The 19,585-nt window shown below is 39.8% G+C and overlaps 1 protein-coding gene across 1 annotated transcript in view; it reads right to left on the bottom strand.

Annotated features, from left to right (window-relative positions):
* The window catches only part of LOC103153833 (transcription factor IIIB 90 kDa subunit-like), a 67,595-nt gene extending 49,805 nt beyond the window's left edge, over nt 1–17,790 (bottom strand). Inside the window, exons 1-5 of the mRNA XM_007574898.2 lie at nt 17,509–17,790; nt 16,040–16,248; nt 13,764–13,844; nt 7,173–7,346; nt 2,407–2,438 (exon numbers count right to left, since the gene is read on the bottom strand). Coding sequence (XP_007574960.1) covers nt 2,407–2,438; nt 7,173–7,346; nt 13,764–13,844; nt 16,040–16,223 — 471 coding nt within the window. The 5' untranslated portion in view covers nt 16,224–16,248; nt 17,509–17,790. The remainder of the gene's footprint in view (nt 1–2,406; nt 2,439–7,172; nt 7,347–13,763; nt 13,845–16,039; nt 16,249–17,508) is intronic.
* Between the last annotated feature and the right edge of the window lie 1,795 nt (nt 17,791–19,585).

Here is a 19,585-nt window from a genome sequence, read left to right as displayed (position 1 = left end):
TGAAAAAAGTTATTAAAAACAAGTTTTTGTCTAAATTAAGGTGAATTCATGGTTCCTTTTTCCACATAATGTAACCGGTAGTGTTTATGATAAAAAAGAAAAAAATAATAATTATGTGATCGGTATCGGTGATCGGCCCTCACAGGTGATCGGTATCGGTATCGGGAGGAAAAAACCTGATCGGCACATCTCTACTATTTAACCCTAAGACTAAGCCTCTTTTGTTTCAATGCTTTTTAAAATAACATAGTAATTGTACGGTAACATAATCACAAGAATAAGGTCAGTATTATGCTAAATAAATAAATAAATAAATAAATGGTAAATTTAAGAGGCGATCATAAAGTAAAGGCATCCTAAAATACCTAAAAAACCCATACTGGTTTTAGGAAATATCGTGAACCAGAACTTTAAGAACTTTTTTATTTTTTTTAATCAAATGTTTGATCTGTATTGACCCTGAAGAGTACAGAACAACCTAGGAAAGTAACTTACACGTAGAATGGTTTAGATCAAAGCATGTCGTGTTTTAGAGTAGCCCGGGCATAAAACGGTTTGGGTCATTTACAGGAAGTCTTAGAAGTTGAAACACACATCAGACAGTCTGAGTCATTTTGTACCAAAGAACGAGGAAAACATTCAGTTTGACGACGTACAAAGCTGAAAAAAAAAAAAAAAAGAAATAACAGAAAATAAAAGCAGTTGTAATTGAAAAGTGGCAGTAGCTGTGTTTCCATAGCACCTGTGGAAAACTGTCAACATTCCGCTAATATCAACAAAACACAATTTCGCAGTTGCGATGGTTCCATTAAATAATTAAAATCACACATGAATAAGCTTGTTCACGTGACAAGTGTCATTAAAAATTAATCATGCCACGCCATGATCCTCCTACTACTTCCTGTCTTCTTCCTCGTGGTTTGGACCCGTGGCATCATCCGGCTGCTGATCATGTGACTTGTGTGATGTGAAAAAAAAAAACAGTTTCCATTGCAGTTTTGCTAAATAAACCAATTTCAATACGGCCAAATGTGAAATTGCGCAACTAGACGGTCAATGGAAACGCAGATACTGATTGAGCGGATTGGGATGAAAACGCCTGTATAGTTTCATATTTTTATTTATAAGAAATGTAATCATTTTACAATCCTGAGCCACTGTAAGTTGATCTCTATCACATAAAGTCGCAGTGATGATGCTGATGTTTGTGGCAAGGGAGAGCTTGAGTTCATCCACCGGCACATCCCGTCATCCGGAGATTTCTTTGCACAGCAACAGGCACAAACGCAGAAAACGCCTCACAAAAGCTGCAGAAGACAGCTGATATTTAAAGGAAAATTTTTTGATGTGGCATAGTCATTCAGATAATGCAAGAAAGATCAAGTGGCTTGGGCGTGGATCCACTAAAAAACACAAGTAGTGGAATGGAACTGGCCCACAGCTGCCCAAAGACCCAGCATTAATCACCCCCCTTTCAGCCCCTCGCCACAAAAAGACAAACCTCACCCTCCAAATACCAGGGTGTATAAGATGGGGGGCTGGAGGAGGGGCCGCCAGCTACTGCAGGACAGCTGGGAGCATAAAAATAAAAGCTCCTGACCAGCTGTGACTCAAAGAAATGTCCCACCATGACCACCACACCCTCCACTCACTGCAAATCGGCTGCCATTAAATATGTAGACTAATGGAGGTTTCTAAATTTACACACACACACACACACACACACCTCAGGTTTTATTGCACAGAACAGACGTGTGGCCGAGCGGTGAGGAAGAGCTGCTTTTAGGCACAACCTAGTGAGGGGCTAGGAGCCAGTTTCTGCACTTTATGAACATTTGTTGGCAATTAAACGGAAAAAGAAATAGAGGAAGCATATGTTTATTTTTAGAGTTAAGCACGCTGCGATTGTTTCAGTAAATCATAATGGAATTACCCTCATATTGGTTAGTCAGCCTTGTAAAAGCCAGAAGAGGAAAACATTAGCAGTTTACATGTATTTTAGAGCAAAACAAAATGTAATTTTTTATCTTTTTTTAACGGCACAGTAAAAAGATTCTATTTGCCACAAAAGCCAATGGTCACAAGTCAAACTGATTTCAAATGCGCTGCAAAAAGCACAAAATCTGACAAGGTATTTTTCTAAATCTAATTTATAGTGCAAATATTTCAATTAAAACAAAACCAAAACTTGCATAGCAGCATGTTTTAGGTCAATAATTCTGGAAAATTGATGAAATGTTAAACTTCCAGTGGCAGGGAAATGACCTTCACCCCCACAGAGCCGGAGTGCTTCGGATAGCATTTCACTAAAGTTAGTAGATGAAATCAGGTTTACGTATTTACTCCTGTTACCGGCTAACATTAAAACGTGAAATCATTTTTCACAGCGCTACACTGATAACATACCTGCAAAATGTCACTGAGATCCAGCAGCATGTCTGAGGAAAAAAGGTCAAGGCAAACAGGATGAAAGGAGGGACACAAAAGGTTGACCACAGATGAGAAAGGGCAGCTGAGGCTGATGACGGTTTCACTTCAATATTTTCTCTGAAACAGTATTTTGAGAAAATAAATAGATAAACGTTCCTTTATCATACACTCTGTGATCTTTACATCCGTAGTGTTTTCTAATGAGAGCAACACTCAAAGCAGAGCAGTTCTTTTAAGCAAGGTAGTGGAGGAGTGATGACTTGAACTCATCTGGACTCATTAAAATCAACGCAGAAATACTTTTATAAACCCAAAGGATTTTAGGATTTGCATCTATAATCTACAACATAACGGTTGAAAATGAAAAGGATTAAAGTGAAATCACCCTAAAACAAACCAAAAAGGAAGTTGAGCAACTGACATAAAGAACGTAAGGGGGATTTTCCGGAACTCAAAGTGTTGCTTTCGGTGCGACTGTCTGGCAGTCCTGTACAAATTGGGATTAATTTTAATTTCCAACGTCTTTAAAAAAAAAAGAGAGAGAGAAAAAGAGCCAAATTACATACTAGTCTGAAAAGTGTTTCAGACTAGTCAAAAAATCAAAAGACAAAAACGCACCGCAACATCAGCCTCTGAATGTCTCTTCCTCCTGGTGCTCAGCTGGCGCAGACATTTGGTTGCCGTGGTTACAGTGTCTCCGTGGCGACAGGTGCACCTGTCTCCAGGGTGTCAGGCTGGATTAACGAGGCTCCTCTGAAACAGGCCTCACAATAGAATTAGCAGGCGTGCAGATGAGATGGAAAACATAATCCCGGCACACGGCACCTGGAGATTAATGGACAACCTGCAACCAATCAGGAGAACCAAAACCAGGAGAACCCTAAACACACATCTGGGTTCTGCTCCTCAGCACAAGGTCCAGTTTGATGAGTGGTGAGCTTACAGATGTTTATCTTAATGTCAAGTTACGTCTTAGAACACATTGTTCTAAGATGTAAAACAAAAAGCACAGCTGTTCATATGAGCAATGAAAACCTTTCAGGTAGATAAGACCAACCATTTAGCAATCAAGTTTTAATGTTTCTCCAAGCACAGTACAGACAACACAATTTAGCAAAGCCTGGCTCTTAAAGGACCGCAAAGCGCCTTTGGATCTTGAAGCTTGAAAAGCTCTTTTCTGTACACACCGTTGTTCAGTCCTTTCAAGAAATTTTCATTTGGATAAAAGTCAGGTGTTTGGTCCAGTCCAGCAGTTTTACCTTCGATCTCTGAAATCAACTAAGAGTTTCCTTAGCTTTGTTAGTGACTATTGTCTTGCTTAATCCACACTTTAACCCAAATGTTCCACCTGTACTTTGAACAGCAGTGTGACATTTATGTGCTTATTAAGGGGGCAGTATTATGTAAAACTTTAATTTTTCAGCTTTATATCATGTTATTTCCTCATCAAAATCATACCTAGAGTGTTGCTTTGATTCTTTCATCCATGTTTAAGAAATCCTTCAATCTCCCATGGCAACCATTGGGGCACGGCTAAACGCTCGCTCTCACAAAGCTCCGCCTGTTTCCACAGAGCTCCTCCCTCTGAGCTGCAGTCTCCAGCCCAGTTTCCGCCTCACAGAGCACACCTCCCTCCCCCACTCAGCTCCTCCAGACTAGTAGCAGCAATTAGTAAACATTCACTGGAAATGGGAGTCTGCTGAGCTCATCACAGAAACTCAGTCCAACTCTCCAAAGAGCTTTTGTAAACGCCATAATGGAGCAGCATTGTTGTGACATGCCAAAGGCAGAGTAAGAGAGTAGGAGCTTCTTAAAGAGACATAAGCCCAATTTCAAAGCATTTGAATTGCAAATTCAATTTTCTTTTAAGTTATCTTTGACATATGCTATATTTCATAGAAACTAAAGGTAGCAGTTACGTGATTGTGCTATAAAATGACAAGCGTTTGATGGAGCTTTGCAGCACCATCATCTGAATAAAATGTGAATGTTTAGAGGTAGAAACTTATGAGACATACCACAACTGTACAATTATTTACGTGCTGAATTTCCCTCAAAAGCCAATGGTCACAATTAAAAAAAAAAGAAGCAACACCTCAAGCTGAAGTAAAACTGTGTGACTGGACCGGCTGTGAACCAGAGCGAGGCATGGCTCTGGTTCACAGCCGGTCCTGCTGGTTTACTGCCGTCACCACAAAACAATGCATCACAGCATCACTGCATTCCTCCATGCAGTACATTAAACCCAAACTGGGCTTCTTCTTTTGAAACAAATGTCATTGTTCTTTTAAAGCTGAAAAAGCAGCTGGTCACAGCAACATTTTTATCTGTTTTAGATTACAAAGATTTGTTACATATGAACGCCTCAGCACAATTGCTACCAAAAAGTTGATACTATCTATCCATCATGTTTGTTACAAACTGCAAAGCCTTGACCCATCATTCCACTCAAGTGAACTGGCCTTCTTTGTCCACCAGGAGGTTGGGACATTGGTACACTTTTATTTGTGAGGCCTTGCTTGGGCTGCTGCCCTCCTACATCAGTGATCTAATCACACAGAGAAACATTGATTCTCACTCTGTGTTCAAATTATCATTTCTTGCTCTCTGTCCCATTTCCCCACAAAGAATTAGGAACAACAGTCTTTGTTTACATATGTTGCAAAAAGACTGGAAATTAACTAAACTTATTTCATTGAGCACTTTTAAGTCCAGACAGAGCATTAGAGGTAAATTCTTAAAATTGTGACCGTTTTTAATAATTATTTGTATGGTTTTTTAACTGTGTAACTATTTGTAATTGTTGTGTAACCTTTGCCGCCTCCTGGCCAGGATTCTAGGTTTTTAATCCCAACTGGATTTTCCTGGTTAAAGGAACAGTACAACATAACTTTTTTGAGCTTTACATCATAACATGTTATTCCCTCATCAAAAACGTACTTGGAGTGACGCTTTGATTCTTTCATGCATGTTTGAGAAATCCTTTAATCTCCCTTACAAACCATTCATCTGAGCAAAACGCCTGGGTGGACCTAGCTCCGCCTTCGAAACACAATTTCCAAACTTCAGAGTTTCCGCCTCCCTAAACACACCTGGAGGATCCTCAAAACCTCCTCAGTCCTCAGTGGTTCAAGGCGTTATCCTCTCTGGCCTGGCATTTACTAAACGTAATATTTGTGGAGATCAAAGAATGACCGTCACCGTTTACACTAACTTAGAAGTCTGAGGAAGTCCAACAAACACTCAGTAGTTCTCTAAGTGCATCTACTATGCTACTAGCTTAAACAAAAACAACCATTTAGAATATGTTTGATTGTGGCCTACAATCTTTATTTGTCCAAGCTCCAGATTTTCATCCAGAGGTACTTCTTTCATTTTTCTCAAACATACCAACAATGTGTGGGACTCTGTAAACAGAAGTCCTTAAGATTCAAGAGACTTGCTGTTCTGATTGCAAGCAGTTCCAAGGAGGAACAAAACGTTCAGATTTAGATCAAGGCCACAGCAACCTGCTGATGTTAAGCAGCTCTTTCCTCCCCCAAGAGCAAGCCCAGTAGCATCCCAGTTCAGAGATTCTGCGTTGCTTGGCCTCTTTTAGTAACTGGGCTGAACGCTCTCATTGAGGGGATTTAAAAATAGCTAACGGAGATGCTGCTGGCCTTCTGCAAGAATGTTCCTCTTAATCGTCAAGTCAGATCGGCAAGAAGTTCAAAGTGCTTGATAGTTATTTCTACTGGATAACAGGGGAAGCGGCAAAAAAGTTAGCGCTATAAAGTTAAAAGGAAACGCAATGAAGAAGAACAAAAATTGAAGCAGAACTGGCTGTGTGTGCATAATCTGTCTGAGGTCTAAAAAATGGATCTGTGTTCCAGACTGTTGAGCATCTCTATGCTGTTGGTGCTCATTAAATTCAACTCCAGGTAAGACTGAGCCTTCCTCCTCCTTTTCCTCCTCCTCCTCTTCCTTTTGTTTATGTCCTGATCATCTCTACGACTTCACCCAGCTGTGGAAAAAGGAGGAGGGGAGGCAACTATTTTTAACCACAGCCTTACCCCTCCAAACATGCGTGAACAGATAGGCCTGTGGAAACGAACCCACACAGAAACACAGACACAAACAGAAGCTGAGTCAACAACGCAGCAGCAAAGGCCTCACAGTGCCTGCTCCCCTCTCTTTCATCAGAATAACAAACCCACCGGCGGTTGCGTAACCCAATCATCCTCACAGGCCAGGCGGGTCGGGAACGGCACGGCAAAGACACTCTGAGCCCAAATGTAAAGAGGTTCTATGTTCATCAAGAAGTCCCAAAGTTCTTCCTGTACTTTGAATAATAATAATAATATTATTATTATTATAATGCTCCGCTGTAACATTTAGGTTTGCATTAAGCCAGCATCTTTTGGAAAAAAAATTTAATCTTTGACAGACAGCTCATTGTGAAGACAGCTCAAGATGTCAACTACCAAGACCATTTCTAAAAATGTTAAAATTGAAGCAGTGGAATAAGCTCTACTTGCAAGAACATCTCACTGCAGTTAGAGAGGAGTGGTGCATACACTCCTCAGATAGACCTCAGACTGTAGGGTGTTTCATTTAGAAATGTTTCTGATGATATGTTCTGGTTCTGGTATTTGCTTGTAAATTTTTGCTTTTCCATGAGAGAAGATGGACTGAAATAGTTTTTTATTAGATCACAGAATATACTCATCAACACATAACACACTTGGTTACAGAAAGGATACGAGGCGTTCCCTCGGTGCGGCAGACCAGGTAGATGCAGGCGGCCATCATGTGATCAGACTTGCGGCCGCGTGTCAGGCTTTTATTGAGGGCCATCTTGTAGAAGTTGAAGGCCGTGTCCAGGCAGTGCTGGTTCATCTGGAGCTGGTGGCCCAGGGTGTTGATGTGTTGTTTAGCTGAAAACACAAAACCACATATTCAGAATAATTACAGACGAAGACGTTCTACTTAAGTGCTATAGAATTTGAAGACACAAAATACATCAATTATATCACCGCAGTAATATCAATGGGTGCAATATTAATATTGTGAAGGACTGCTTGCAGTGTAATTATTGTTGGCTAGCATATTCCACGTGTTATGAACTCGCATTTTTCATGCTAACATAAAATTTAGCTCTTTTAGGAGAAAGAGGACACTTTTTCAAACTACGAAATATATTGAAACTTTTTTTTGATAGTCCAATTCTTAGATGTAGCTGGAAAACCATTCAGCAGTTTTTTTATGAATTAAGTAACTTTTGGAAGAAAGTAGCTTCACTGTATTTTATTTCAGGATACCAAAGTACAAGGTGATTATAAAGGCACACCAAAATATTCATATTTTGTTTGTAACAAAAATAAAAAACTAAAGTGTTTTAATTAATGTATCATTTTCCTTTTACTTGTCGCATCATTTCACAATGATGTGACATGTTGTGCTGATATGACATAACCTACAACCCAACGTGATAAGTTTAAGTTGAATGATTTATTTTATAAAGTGAATATAGATCTAATTGCTTAAATTAAATAGTGCTGCTTAAAAATCCCCCCCAAAATATGAGGCTCTGATTTATGCATTTTATGTTGTGTTGAATATCGACAGCATGGTCTGGAATGGTGGTTCCAGCTGGTAAAACATAAACCACCATAAGCAGAAATGATTCATAACCCAAGAGAACAGTCTAACGCTCCATAAGAGCTGCTGCTGCTCAGTCAATTATACAGTATTCCGTCATGTTCCATCCATCTTTACAGTGGTATTGTTATTGCACAACTGCAAAGATTACACGAGTTCTATTATGAGTAAATACTCAGGCTCTAACGAGCAGCAGACTCACTCACTCACTCAAACACATGTTCCCCATCTGCAGACACACACAGACTCAGGTACAATAGATGGAGAGCCAGGTCAAAGATGATTGCACTAAGTGCTGCCAGTAAGCTGTGGTGTGTGTGTCTGTAGTTCATGACCTCATGTGTGCTAAACAGGTCACTGAAAGTTAACACACAAAGCCAGATGTGTGACCTTACTGAGTGGGTTGTCTGAGAATGTGAGGGACTGGGCTCATCATGCTGAGTGGATGTGGAATCACAACTTGTACGCTGCGTCAGACAAACAAACGTCATCACAGCTTACTCAAAACCACGTCTGAACAATCCTTCAAAGACCCTCGTCTTGTTCACTTCAATTAATCCGTCCTGGGTTGCAATAAAATACGTTTCTACTGGAACATCGTTTCTGTTGGGAGTCCCAACGGAGATGTTTGTTTTATGTTGCTGCACCTTTTCTATCAATGTAATCAGTCCTATGTATGTAAAGCGGGGGGAGGGGGGGCTGTGTGTTGGTTAGTGTGTATTACCCAGAAAGCAATTGGGCACAATATCACAACACCAGCACCATGAGTGAAACAATGACTGGGACAGTCTACTATATAAAGTACTCAGGGATCATTTCTTTGTTATTATAGATACACATTTGTAGAATATGGAACAAATTGCGTCTCGTGTTGGTTCAATACGGGACGCTACATTTAACAACCAATTGCAAGACGGTTCTATATCGAGTCTACACACGATGCCAATGAGGATGGTTGTTTTTGGGGGTTTCCGGGAGATTATAAAGATGTTTAAGTTTAATAATGCGAGAAACCACAATTTTCTTTTAATTCAGTCAGTATATACCACAGCTGACGACATAAAAAACAACAACAAAAAAATTATTTTGTTCAAATACAGCACATGAAAAAAGAAACATGTCAACCCCACGATACAAATCAAAACACAGGTTATGAAGTAAATGGCCACCTATAGTGAATCGTTAGTCGATTAATTTAATCGTTAGTTGATTAATTGTTAGTCCCATCTATAATAAAAATCAGTATCATTAAGTGGATTATCACTTTTTGCTATTACTAATTAACTACAACAGCTTGGTGTGGAAATAGAGTTCAAATAAATCACATTTTCCCGACACAGAGAGGCTGATTTAATATGTTGTAAAGTCTAGATTTATGTGTAAATTTGAATTAGATTTACACAGATCAGGCTTTTCTTTTTTTTAGCTTTAGTTAGTCTGAATTGCTAATTCCAAATGTCTGTATACACACATTTCAACTCACTTGTGTAAACCACATATTTCCTGAAACAGATGAACATCAAATCAAACAAACATGATGAGATTAGAAGATTCCAATCATTTATGCATACTGGAGTTATCTGATTTTTACTGAAGAGCATGTGGTTTCTTGATGTTTGCACAAGGAAGTTGGAAAACTCTGTCTAATCAATGAAGGCACCTTAGACAAACTAATAGGTAATGTTGACAACACTCTTCAGTGTGGATGCTACTATTGAGAAAAGACACAAAGTTAATAATTTTCAGTATGTGAGGTGTCTAAAAATCAAATAAGAGGAAGAACAGAAATATAAGCAGTTGACTGATCATCAATCTTCAAAAAGCCTGACCTGCAGTCCCGCTATTTATTGGTTTTTATTAAAGCCAAGAATCATCAAGCAAAACTAACAAACCTACAAATGGTACAATGTGATGTATAAAGGGTCCACACTGAACCAGCTGCTGTAGATCCAAAGCTAATGGCAAAGATGGTTCCTCATGTCGAGATGATAAGCAGGAAGTGAAATCAGCCTGCAGCTTTAATTGGAGCTCCTGGTCACAGGTTCAAACTATCAAAGCCCAGAGCTGAACCATCAGCATCTGATGACATTTACATGAAGAGGAAGTAGGACACTGTGATGGTCTCACATCTACTCATCTATCTGACCAAGTCAGTCTGGGAACAAACACATACAAATGAGCTAAATAAAAACAACAACAAAAAACAAACAAACATGGCTTTTAGGGAAAAAAAATTAAAGAAGGTAAAATAAACAGCACATGCACAGTTTAAACCTGGGATGGGTATTTTGATATGTTAGGAGCTCAAGGCTGTTTTTCACTTGATGTTGTATTGGCAGCAGATGTATGGTGTCAGTACAGCTTACAGTGTCCCCTATTGCACATATATATATATATATATATATATATATATATATATATATATATGTATTTCAAACTCTTCTAAATGCTGTCAAAGTCTGAGTAGACCACTACTAAAGAGGGGACCACTACTAAAGAGGGGACCACTACTAAATGTATGGGCTGATAAGGTTTACCTTGTTTTGGTTTTTGATGAGGTAGTAGATAAAAAGTTTAGTTTTACATAAAAAAACTAAAACCAACAGTTGACTGGTGATGGACTGGGTCCAGAAACACTACATTTTATCCAATGAGTTAAACCGTAGAACGTCGTCTTTGGCTCGGGGACGAGGTTCTGTATCAAGTGGAGTTTAATGATCTCATGGTTTTGTTCACAATGTAGAAAAAAATCGATAGGCAGATTGGTGCTGCATCTGCACAATCGCGCTATTCTGTTGAAGAGAGAGCCGAGTCAGAAAGAAGATACAGACGGACGGATAGAGTTAAACCTTTATTCTGTTAAACACTGAAATGTTTGTTTTTAATATTTTTTTCACTCTTTAGATGTCCAGATGAAGTTGGTATTTAAAGTCCTAATTTCACACAAAAGGGACACTTCTTTCTCTTCTGTTCTTCTAAAGGAATCCAGACCACATGTGTAGTTGAAAGTTGATCATCGCATTGCAAACTTTTCCCCAGTCCATATGATCCCTATTCACCAATGGCAACACACACACTGTCTAAAGTAATCCCCTGGATCCTTGAATGTTTTGCTGTTACGCAGCGCCGGAACAGACTGATGGCTCTGTGACTCGGTTAATGAGTCAGACTGAGCAGACACTGGGAGCAGCCCAGAGTTTCTCTTTGCCCTGTAAAAGAGTTTAGCTTGACTGAACTCAGGGACTCAGGAAGTGAGACTCAACAATGAATAATACTAAAGAACCCTGAAGAGTTAGGGTTCTTCAGGGTTCTGCAGATATATACAAGTTGTATATCTGCCAACTTGTGCAGATATACACAAGTTGGCAATATATCTGAGTCATTTCAGATATTTCTACTGCAGCTCCATTTCAGACTCTAAAGCTTGTTTCTCACTAAAAAGAATGGCAGCACAGGTAAGGTATGCAGAGAGCTGCATTTGTATGGCTTGTGGTTGAATGGCTTTTTGTCAGAGGAGACCCAGGGCAGATATGCTAGGCCCTATTATGCAGTGACATCTATGGAGAGAACGAAACGCAGCATGTTCATGCAAATACTACACTTCACCAGCATGGTGGTGAAGCAAGACCAAACAATCAACCTTCCACTAAGATCAGATCATGATGTAAATCTGTTCATAACGTATTTTACTGCAAAATCCGAGGGGTTCTGTTTGACAGCTGAAGCTTTGTCCTCACTGAACCGTCAGCAGGACAATGAAAGACCCCAAACGCAGCAGCAAACCTGCGACAGAGTGGCTGACAGAAATGAATCAAGATGTTCCAACAGGCCAGTCAATGTCTGGACCTCAACCTGATTGAAATGAACAGAGCTGTGCAGAAAGAAACGTCTGCAAATGTTTGAATAAAGAGTGGGCTGAAACTCCTGCTGTCTGATGGAAGACACTGACAGTTATTGCTACCAGTGTGAAATCTGATGTGTGAGTTTATATACTGAAGGTTAAACTTAACTCATTTTACAACCTGTTAAACCCCAGGTCATTTTTATTGATTTTATTAATTTGTCATGATATGTAAAGTAACATAAGTGAAGGAATGCACATTAATTCCTATAACAGTATATATGTAGCAGAACCTGGCGGGAGTAACTATGACTCTCTTAAGGGGTGGATAGAGCTTCACTCAGTACCGCTACGGCCGTGGAACGGTGGAGTCACTAACGCTTCCTTCTGGGGGTCCTCGACCAATAAATAGGGGCAGAAGGTGGGAGAGCTGCCCCTTAGGCCGAGGAGCAGTAGTTACATTGGTTGTACCTCCACGTGGTCCCGCCGGGCAACGGCACTGGCGCCGGCAAATCAACCATCCCGGGTGGCGAGTCGAGTTTGACCTGACCGACTCTGAAGTCCCAAAAAATCAATCGGAAGGAGCAACCGCCCATTGTCCTTCCGCGGTTGAGGTGTCGCAGGCTACGGCCTTCGTCCCTTTAAATACAGACATATAAGCGGTCGTGAGCATCCCTTAGGGGAACCACGCAAAACTGGTCGCACATGGGCTTGTGGTTGGGCACATGTTGCAGCGTCTACAACCTCCCCAATGGCGACGGGACAGCTGTTGGGTGATAGAAGGGGTCCCACTCACTGGACTGGTGGAGCGGAGGGACTCTGCCTGCCCTGCACGGGCTTCGGCCTGGCGTGCGGGGGAACTCTGTGTGAACCGGGCAAGGTGGAAGGTGCACACATACCTCGTGGCTGCGGCGCCACGGAATTGTGTGGCTTCGGAGGTAGGGCCACTCGAGTTGAGCACGTTCCCACGGCGTACGCTGGATGCGTTGGATAGTCGGCACTCGTGATGATTACAAATCAACATGGTGCAGATTTCTGATGCCGTGACGGACACGATTCAATCCGGAAAGCGGTATGCGCCGCCACACAGTAGCCAAACTACAGTATTTAAACTAAACTTATTCAAGATTGACAAAAAAGCAAAGTCTCATCCTTTCATTGCTGTCCTGCATCCAAAGGACTAAACACAGACTTCAAGATTTAAACACACATCTATGACTAACCCAAATAAACAGAACCCATAGAAACATTATGAGCTATAATATATGCCATAAACTAGCTAACTATAATCCCATAATGATTGAAAATAAAAAAAATCTTGATAGTCATTGGCAGTTGTAATCTGCAATTTCTGATCATATCTACCATTACTGCCACCTAATGGCAGGTTTGTACCTTCTGTTGCCTTTGCAAGAATTTCCACAAGAGTTTGTTGAGTTCGGTTTGGCTCAGGTTTGTTTGACGAATCCTGTAGCCTGACTTCCCTCAGCACAAATAATGTTTGAGTTATCTTTGGTCTTTCAGTTGTGGGACAAAAAAAAGAAGGAAAAACCGAGTCCTTTCAGAATCTGTGAAGACCAAAAGTCGAGTAATGTGTCCGCAGTCTAAACATCTTCTGTCCAACAGGGAGACTTTACATTACTCATCTTTTTAATATTTATGTTGCAGTATGTTAAAAACGCCATGAAACGTTGAGCAGAATCAACATCACTCTTTATGTTTCTGTATTTCATCCAATTTGGGTGGAAAAAAGATTAAAAAAAACATCAAGAAGAAAAACTAAATCTACTTTCATCAGTTCCACCATGGGACGTTTAGCTAAGCATTGTGGCTCCCTCTGCTGGTCACTCACCTCTCTGCAACGTCTGAGCTCTGGACTCTGACCCCATCCCTGAGAAGTGTCCATCCCCAAAAGTTGGATTTTTAAGACCACCTAAAAAAATAAAAAGTTCTAAGTAACTCAAAGCATAAAGTGCTGAAATGTAAAAATTATTTCTATTAACATTCACACCATTAAGACCATTTTAAACCTTGAACAGATTCCAAAATACAAACACAAAAAAAACCATCACCATCAGAAACCAACAAGATAATCTAAAGAAACCCGACTGTGTGATTCTACAGCGCACTCTAGTGGTCAAAAGGCTCATCTACTTAAATAAAACTGAAAACTGGGCAGTCTGATTAGACAGAATTGAAATACAGACTGGTACATGTAAATGCCTTTAGCCTTACAATTATTCAAAATGTATATTTTATTTCAGTAACATAAGCTCACTCTGGAAAATTTAGAATAATACAACTGTTAATTTGATTTAAATACATTTATTTATTGGGGTGGGATCATCAGTGGGCTCCATTAACACTTCCTAAAAAAGTAAAGCAAATGAAAGTAATATTTAATTTTGTATACTTTTTGATTTTATGGATGTTTTAATTAGCAATCCATAACTGTGCGTGTCTGTGGGGTATAAATATGACGTAACACACAGACTCATTTCTCCTAGCAGCTCTTCTATACAGCAAGGAAAACCAGAATCACATTTAAATAAGGGAGATGTGTGTTGATCCTCTAATGCAAAAATAAAAATAAAAATAAATGATATAGAAAGCTTAACCATATCTTAATAATAATAATAACAAAAACAGAAATGGTCTGCATGAGGACTGGGACACCGGGGGCCTCAACAGGTCCCAGGGGAGTGGGCAGTGTTAGGACGACCACAGGCAGGAGGAGACAGTCTAACATGGACACAAGGTCCCGAGGCCCTTGGGACCTGGTGTCTTTCCTCTGTCCTTCCTCTGCTGGAAGGATAGAGGACAACTGAGATTGGTAATAAAATATAGACTGAAGAATAATAAATCAAAACTGAATAAACAGTAAACTTAAATGTCTTCACGACTTAAAATATGCCCAACTCTATCCAGAGATAAAACACCAATCATTCAGCACATGGACTTTGACGTGAATTCCAACGTCTGTCAACGAGCAAAATACAAAACGCCTCAGCTCCGACAAACCCAGGTGAGGAAAATTCACAGTCCTGCTCTGTCAAAACCTTTATCCTAAGTAAGACAGTTGGAACAGGTTCACTGACTGGACATATTTTTACTTAGTTGTGTGTTCTGAGCCATTGTTTTGTATTAATGATTAGCAATTTAGCCTTAACCCTCCTCAAACGTTTCTCTGTTAATTTTGAATTTCGGAATGAATCCAAGTGTGTTTTCACACCTGATGGTCCAGTAGACTCTGTTCTATTGGGGACCAAAATTGCAACATTTGCTACATTTTCAGCAGCTCACTTTCACACTGTACTGAGTCCAACAATCCAAGCTAATTGAAAAACCTGTTCCCCTCCTCGCCTGTGGTGGTGCTACATCAAGAACCACTGAAGGAAACAACAGTTGCACTCAGCTTCAGCTTCCTTCTTCTTTTGTGACAAAGGAAGTACAGCTTCCTTTGTCATAAAATGTAAAACAAAATGGAGTGGTGTGAGATTTTAGTGACTGCAGCATTCCTTTATCATCTTTGGCAAAAGACAGATGAGCCATTTCTCCCGCAAGTTAGGCTAGCACGTTTGTTTTGGTTGGATTTACCCAGAATGCCCTGCACTGTAGTCCACTACCTGCTTCTGGAGCGCTCTCTTGGCGTTCACATATGCATTTGAACTGCACCAGAGTTCACTCTAACCAAACCGTGACCGAGGTTTGTGGGTGGATCAGAGTTTTATTAGCATTCACATTTCCCCAAACGAACCAGACTCTGTAGACAAATGAACCAGTTTTATTAAAGCAAACTAAACAGGGCTGGTGTCAATGTGCCCTACTTTGAGGTTACACTGACATTTTATTGTTCATTAAATGGTTCATTATGGCAGTGAAAGTTGCAGCTTTCAGTGTCATAATCATCTCATTGATGCTCTTTTAGCATCATTGAGACATCTCACTGTTTTTTACAACTTGTGTGAACAAGTCCTTCTTGTTCCAAAGTGAAATTGTGGATCTGACCAATGCTAAGCTGTGTAAAATAAAAGTGAAAAAAATAAAAAATAAATAAAAGAATTCACACCCTAAAAAACCAGAAACCATCATGTCCGTACGCTCTGAGAGGTGTCGCATCAGTCTCACCTTCTGAAGACACGAACTGTCCAACAGCCAGGGAGCCTCCGCCGCCCGTCTCTACAAACTCCACCTCGGAGACGATGATGCTGTCCTCCAGAACGGAGCCGCAGCCCATGCAGACGGCATCGCCCCGCGCCTGGTCAACATCGATGTCTGAGCTGCCGCAGTGCTTACACACCCTGGAGCTCATGGTTTTGCTCTGCAGACCTCCAAACCTGAATCAAAATATGACAAGATGTCAAATATGAATTCCTTGATAAAACAAGAACAAAAACACAAAAAAATAGTGCAACATTTATCACTACCAGAGGGGGAACTAAGAGACCCTCTGAGCACTCTCAGAGGGCTTACAGAATCTCTAAGAGAATTTAGAGAACTGCACTGGGTAGAAATGTACTGGGTCGAGTACATTTTTAATTATTTTTAGGACGAACCTTATTAGGAATGCACAAAATATCTAACCCAACATCGTTATAAGCCAATGTTTGTCTTTTTTTTTTTAAACACATGGTATTGGTCCAATACGTAAAACTGTGCCGATATTAACAACCTATATTTATTTTCAGCTAGTTGTCATTTGTTTTTCATTTGTATATATATATATATATTTGTATATATATATATGTGTGTGTGTGTGTGTGTGTGTGTGTGTGTGTGTGTATATCCCAATTTCCAGTAAATTCCTATAATTCCTGATTAATTCACATAATACAAATAGAAAGCTTACAGTTTGTAAGTTTCACATCCCCCCCGTTAACTTCTTTTTGAAAATGTCTTAAAGGTTGTTGCAAATCAACAATATTTGCAACCCTAAATGATAGAAATAAACTATTTAAAAAGTTAACTTTCTTTCACAGGTTGATTTTTTAGTATTTTAGTACAAGAAACTATGCTTTCGTGTAATGGAACTTTGAATACTAAAATTCTGTCTTGCAACACCTATGTCCTTGACTTTGTGCATCTGTGCTGCATCATGGTGCCCATCAGCGACTTTAGAGCCCGGGGCCTCCGAGCAATGGATGCGCCCATACTAGAGTGTCTAAATCGATGCTGCGGTATTTCCAGTGACTTATTCCGGTTACTATATGGTTTCCCAGCATATTCTAATCTGCTGCTGGACTGTACACAAAAATGAATGCCTCAGCAGTGATTGTGCAGAACATCCCCCAGTACTCTGCTCCCATCCCTCGGTCAGCGACGTGGCACACGTCTCGCGAACCCCCAACCCCCACCTTTACAAGCCAAGAAACAGGTTTTTGGGAGAAATTAGAGAATAGAAATGTGCTTAAGATGTGCTGGTTGTTTTTCCTTTTTCAGTGGCCAATATGGACCATTTGGGAGCCACATGGAGCTGGTGAGAGCTGGGTGGGACAAGCTAACAGATGTCTGAAAGACACCAGCAAACAGTTGAACTCTACAAGACGTGCGTCTGCGGACACCATGTCAACATCGTGTGGCCAACAGCGGCTCCATACCTTCAGTCCGGTGAACTCCGACGGGAGCAGCGTCAGGTCACGCTGTGACGACGCCACCCTTAGTGAAAATAAGTGTTTCCCACGTAAACTCTGTAACGCAAAGGCGTCGTATTCACTTCCACACTTCTGTCAAAGGAGCTGGGAGCGTAAGCGAAGCTAGCCGCGTGATGACATTTTACGTGAGTCTCATATCTGCTGAAACACCGGCGCAATTCCCAGCACAACACCGAGCACGTGCGCTTGCTGCGTTGGGGAGACCCCGACGAGACCAACTGCAGAGGGGTGTTAGCGGAGAGGAGGGGACAAATACTGGGCTCAAACTCTGCTGTTTAATCTATTGTATTACTGATTTACTCAGTACCATGTAGTGTAATATAAAAACAACTGTTGTAAGACTGTAAATAAATACAAACACTTTATGATAATCATAGTTCCACCTATATTGTTTTGGAACTTTCCAACTTCCGCCTACACGTTTAAATGAATTACTATATTTTAAAAGTACAAAGTTATTTCTTTGCTATTTTTACGTTCCAAAATTTAGTTACATTTATACCAAAGTCAAATAAAATTGTAGTCATTTCATTGCAATAGATGCTAAACAACGTTCCCTTGAAACAATGCCACGTCTGAAAGGAAAACGTGTTTCTGAGTCAAGTTCACTAAAAACACGGAGGCTGTGAGGAGTCTCAATGTGTAAAATTTCTCCATCAAAAACCTCCGATATAGATAAAAAAAATTAACCCGAGGTTCGAGAACTACAAGTAGCTCTTTGGACTATTAATAACTTTAGACAAAAACTTTAGATAAAAATCATGAAGACCCACCAAATGTTTTAAATATAGATAAAATAAATGTTTTAGCACTCTATCCACTTTCCAAATGAAATATTTGCATTTAAATTCCACAACAAAATGATACTAAAAGTAGAAATAAAATCTTTCAGGGTTTTTTTTTTTTTTGTCATCAGGTTAGAAACTTAGAGGTTTTGAGATTTTTTGAAAATCAGTTTTCACAAATTTCAACATCCCCCAGAAGAAAATGTATCCATCCTTTTCTTATTTTGATCTATTTTAAAGTTTCCACAAATCTGTCTCCCAAACTCTCAGAATGTTTGGACTTCTATTATCCTCATTGGATGACTCCAAAGATCTTTCTCTCACAAAGTTGTTTTGTTGTAAATGTGTGGGTACATTTTGCCTTACTTAAATCCAAAAGATAAACCCCTCATGTTTAGCAGACACCAGAATATCGTGGGTCAAATCTGACTAACAAAATAATATAAAAACAAAACCCAAGCTCCTTCTGAAAAAAAAGTAACCGTAGTAGATAATGCTGCAGTTGCCATGGCAAACATCTAGCTAGATTCTTGTACAGTATTTTTGTTTACATCTACCCAGTTCAAATGGTTTTATATTACTAAACTCTGGCATATGAACAGTGACGAATGAGTCACTGGTTATATTTGTAACTGGACGCTGCATTTAATGCACCGATAACTGATTTCATATAGTAGACGAGACATTCATTACTCCCAGCTTTAAGGGTCTCTTGCTAATTGACGCATAAAGCATCGTCAGCCATTTTATTTTGTAGATGTCTAAAACCAGAAGGTGTGATAGTAAAACATCCACCTGTATTAATGTTTTTGAAAGACCAAAAATCCAAATGAAGACGAAAACAAAGACATTATGTATAAACATCTGATTTTATTCTGAACAGAAAGGTCCAACAACATGCTGCACCATCAGCAACATAATAAACAAGAAGGAAAAACAGGGTAGTGTACTCAGAGCAGAACAGATTGCACATGTACAGAATGGCAGTTTACAGTTGGTTAAAAAAATATATAGAAAGAATTATAATGAAGGGGTCTGTCACTTTATTTAAAGTACAGTTTTGTTTCTTATTCATATCTCTTTTTGGGGGTAAGGGCTTGCTTTTCTCCATCTTCTAAACATTCTAAATCATGTGATCAAAAAACAAAAAAGATACATCTGTGCATTGAAGTAGAATTAAGCTGAAGAAATGTGTTTTTTTCTGTGAGGTGAAGGCCAGCAGACATTTTGCTGATCAA

Source organism: Poecilia formosa, unplaced genomic scaffold, assembly GCF_000485575.1.
Source record: "Poecilia formosa unplaced genomic scaffold, Poecilia_formosa-5.1.2 Scaffold364, whole genome shotgun sequence".
Lineage (NCBI taxonomy): Eukaryota > Metazoa > Chordata > Actinopteri > Cyprinodontiformes > Poeciliidae > Poecilia > Poecilia formosa.
The sequence above is the reverse complement of the archived record's forward strand: the minus strand, read 5'-3'. Positions and strand labels throughout refer to the sequence as shown.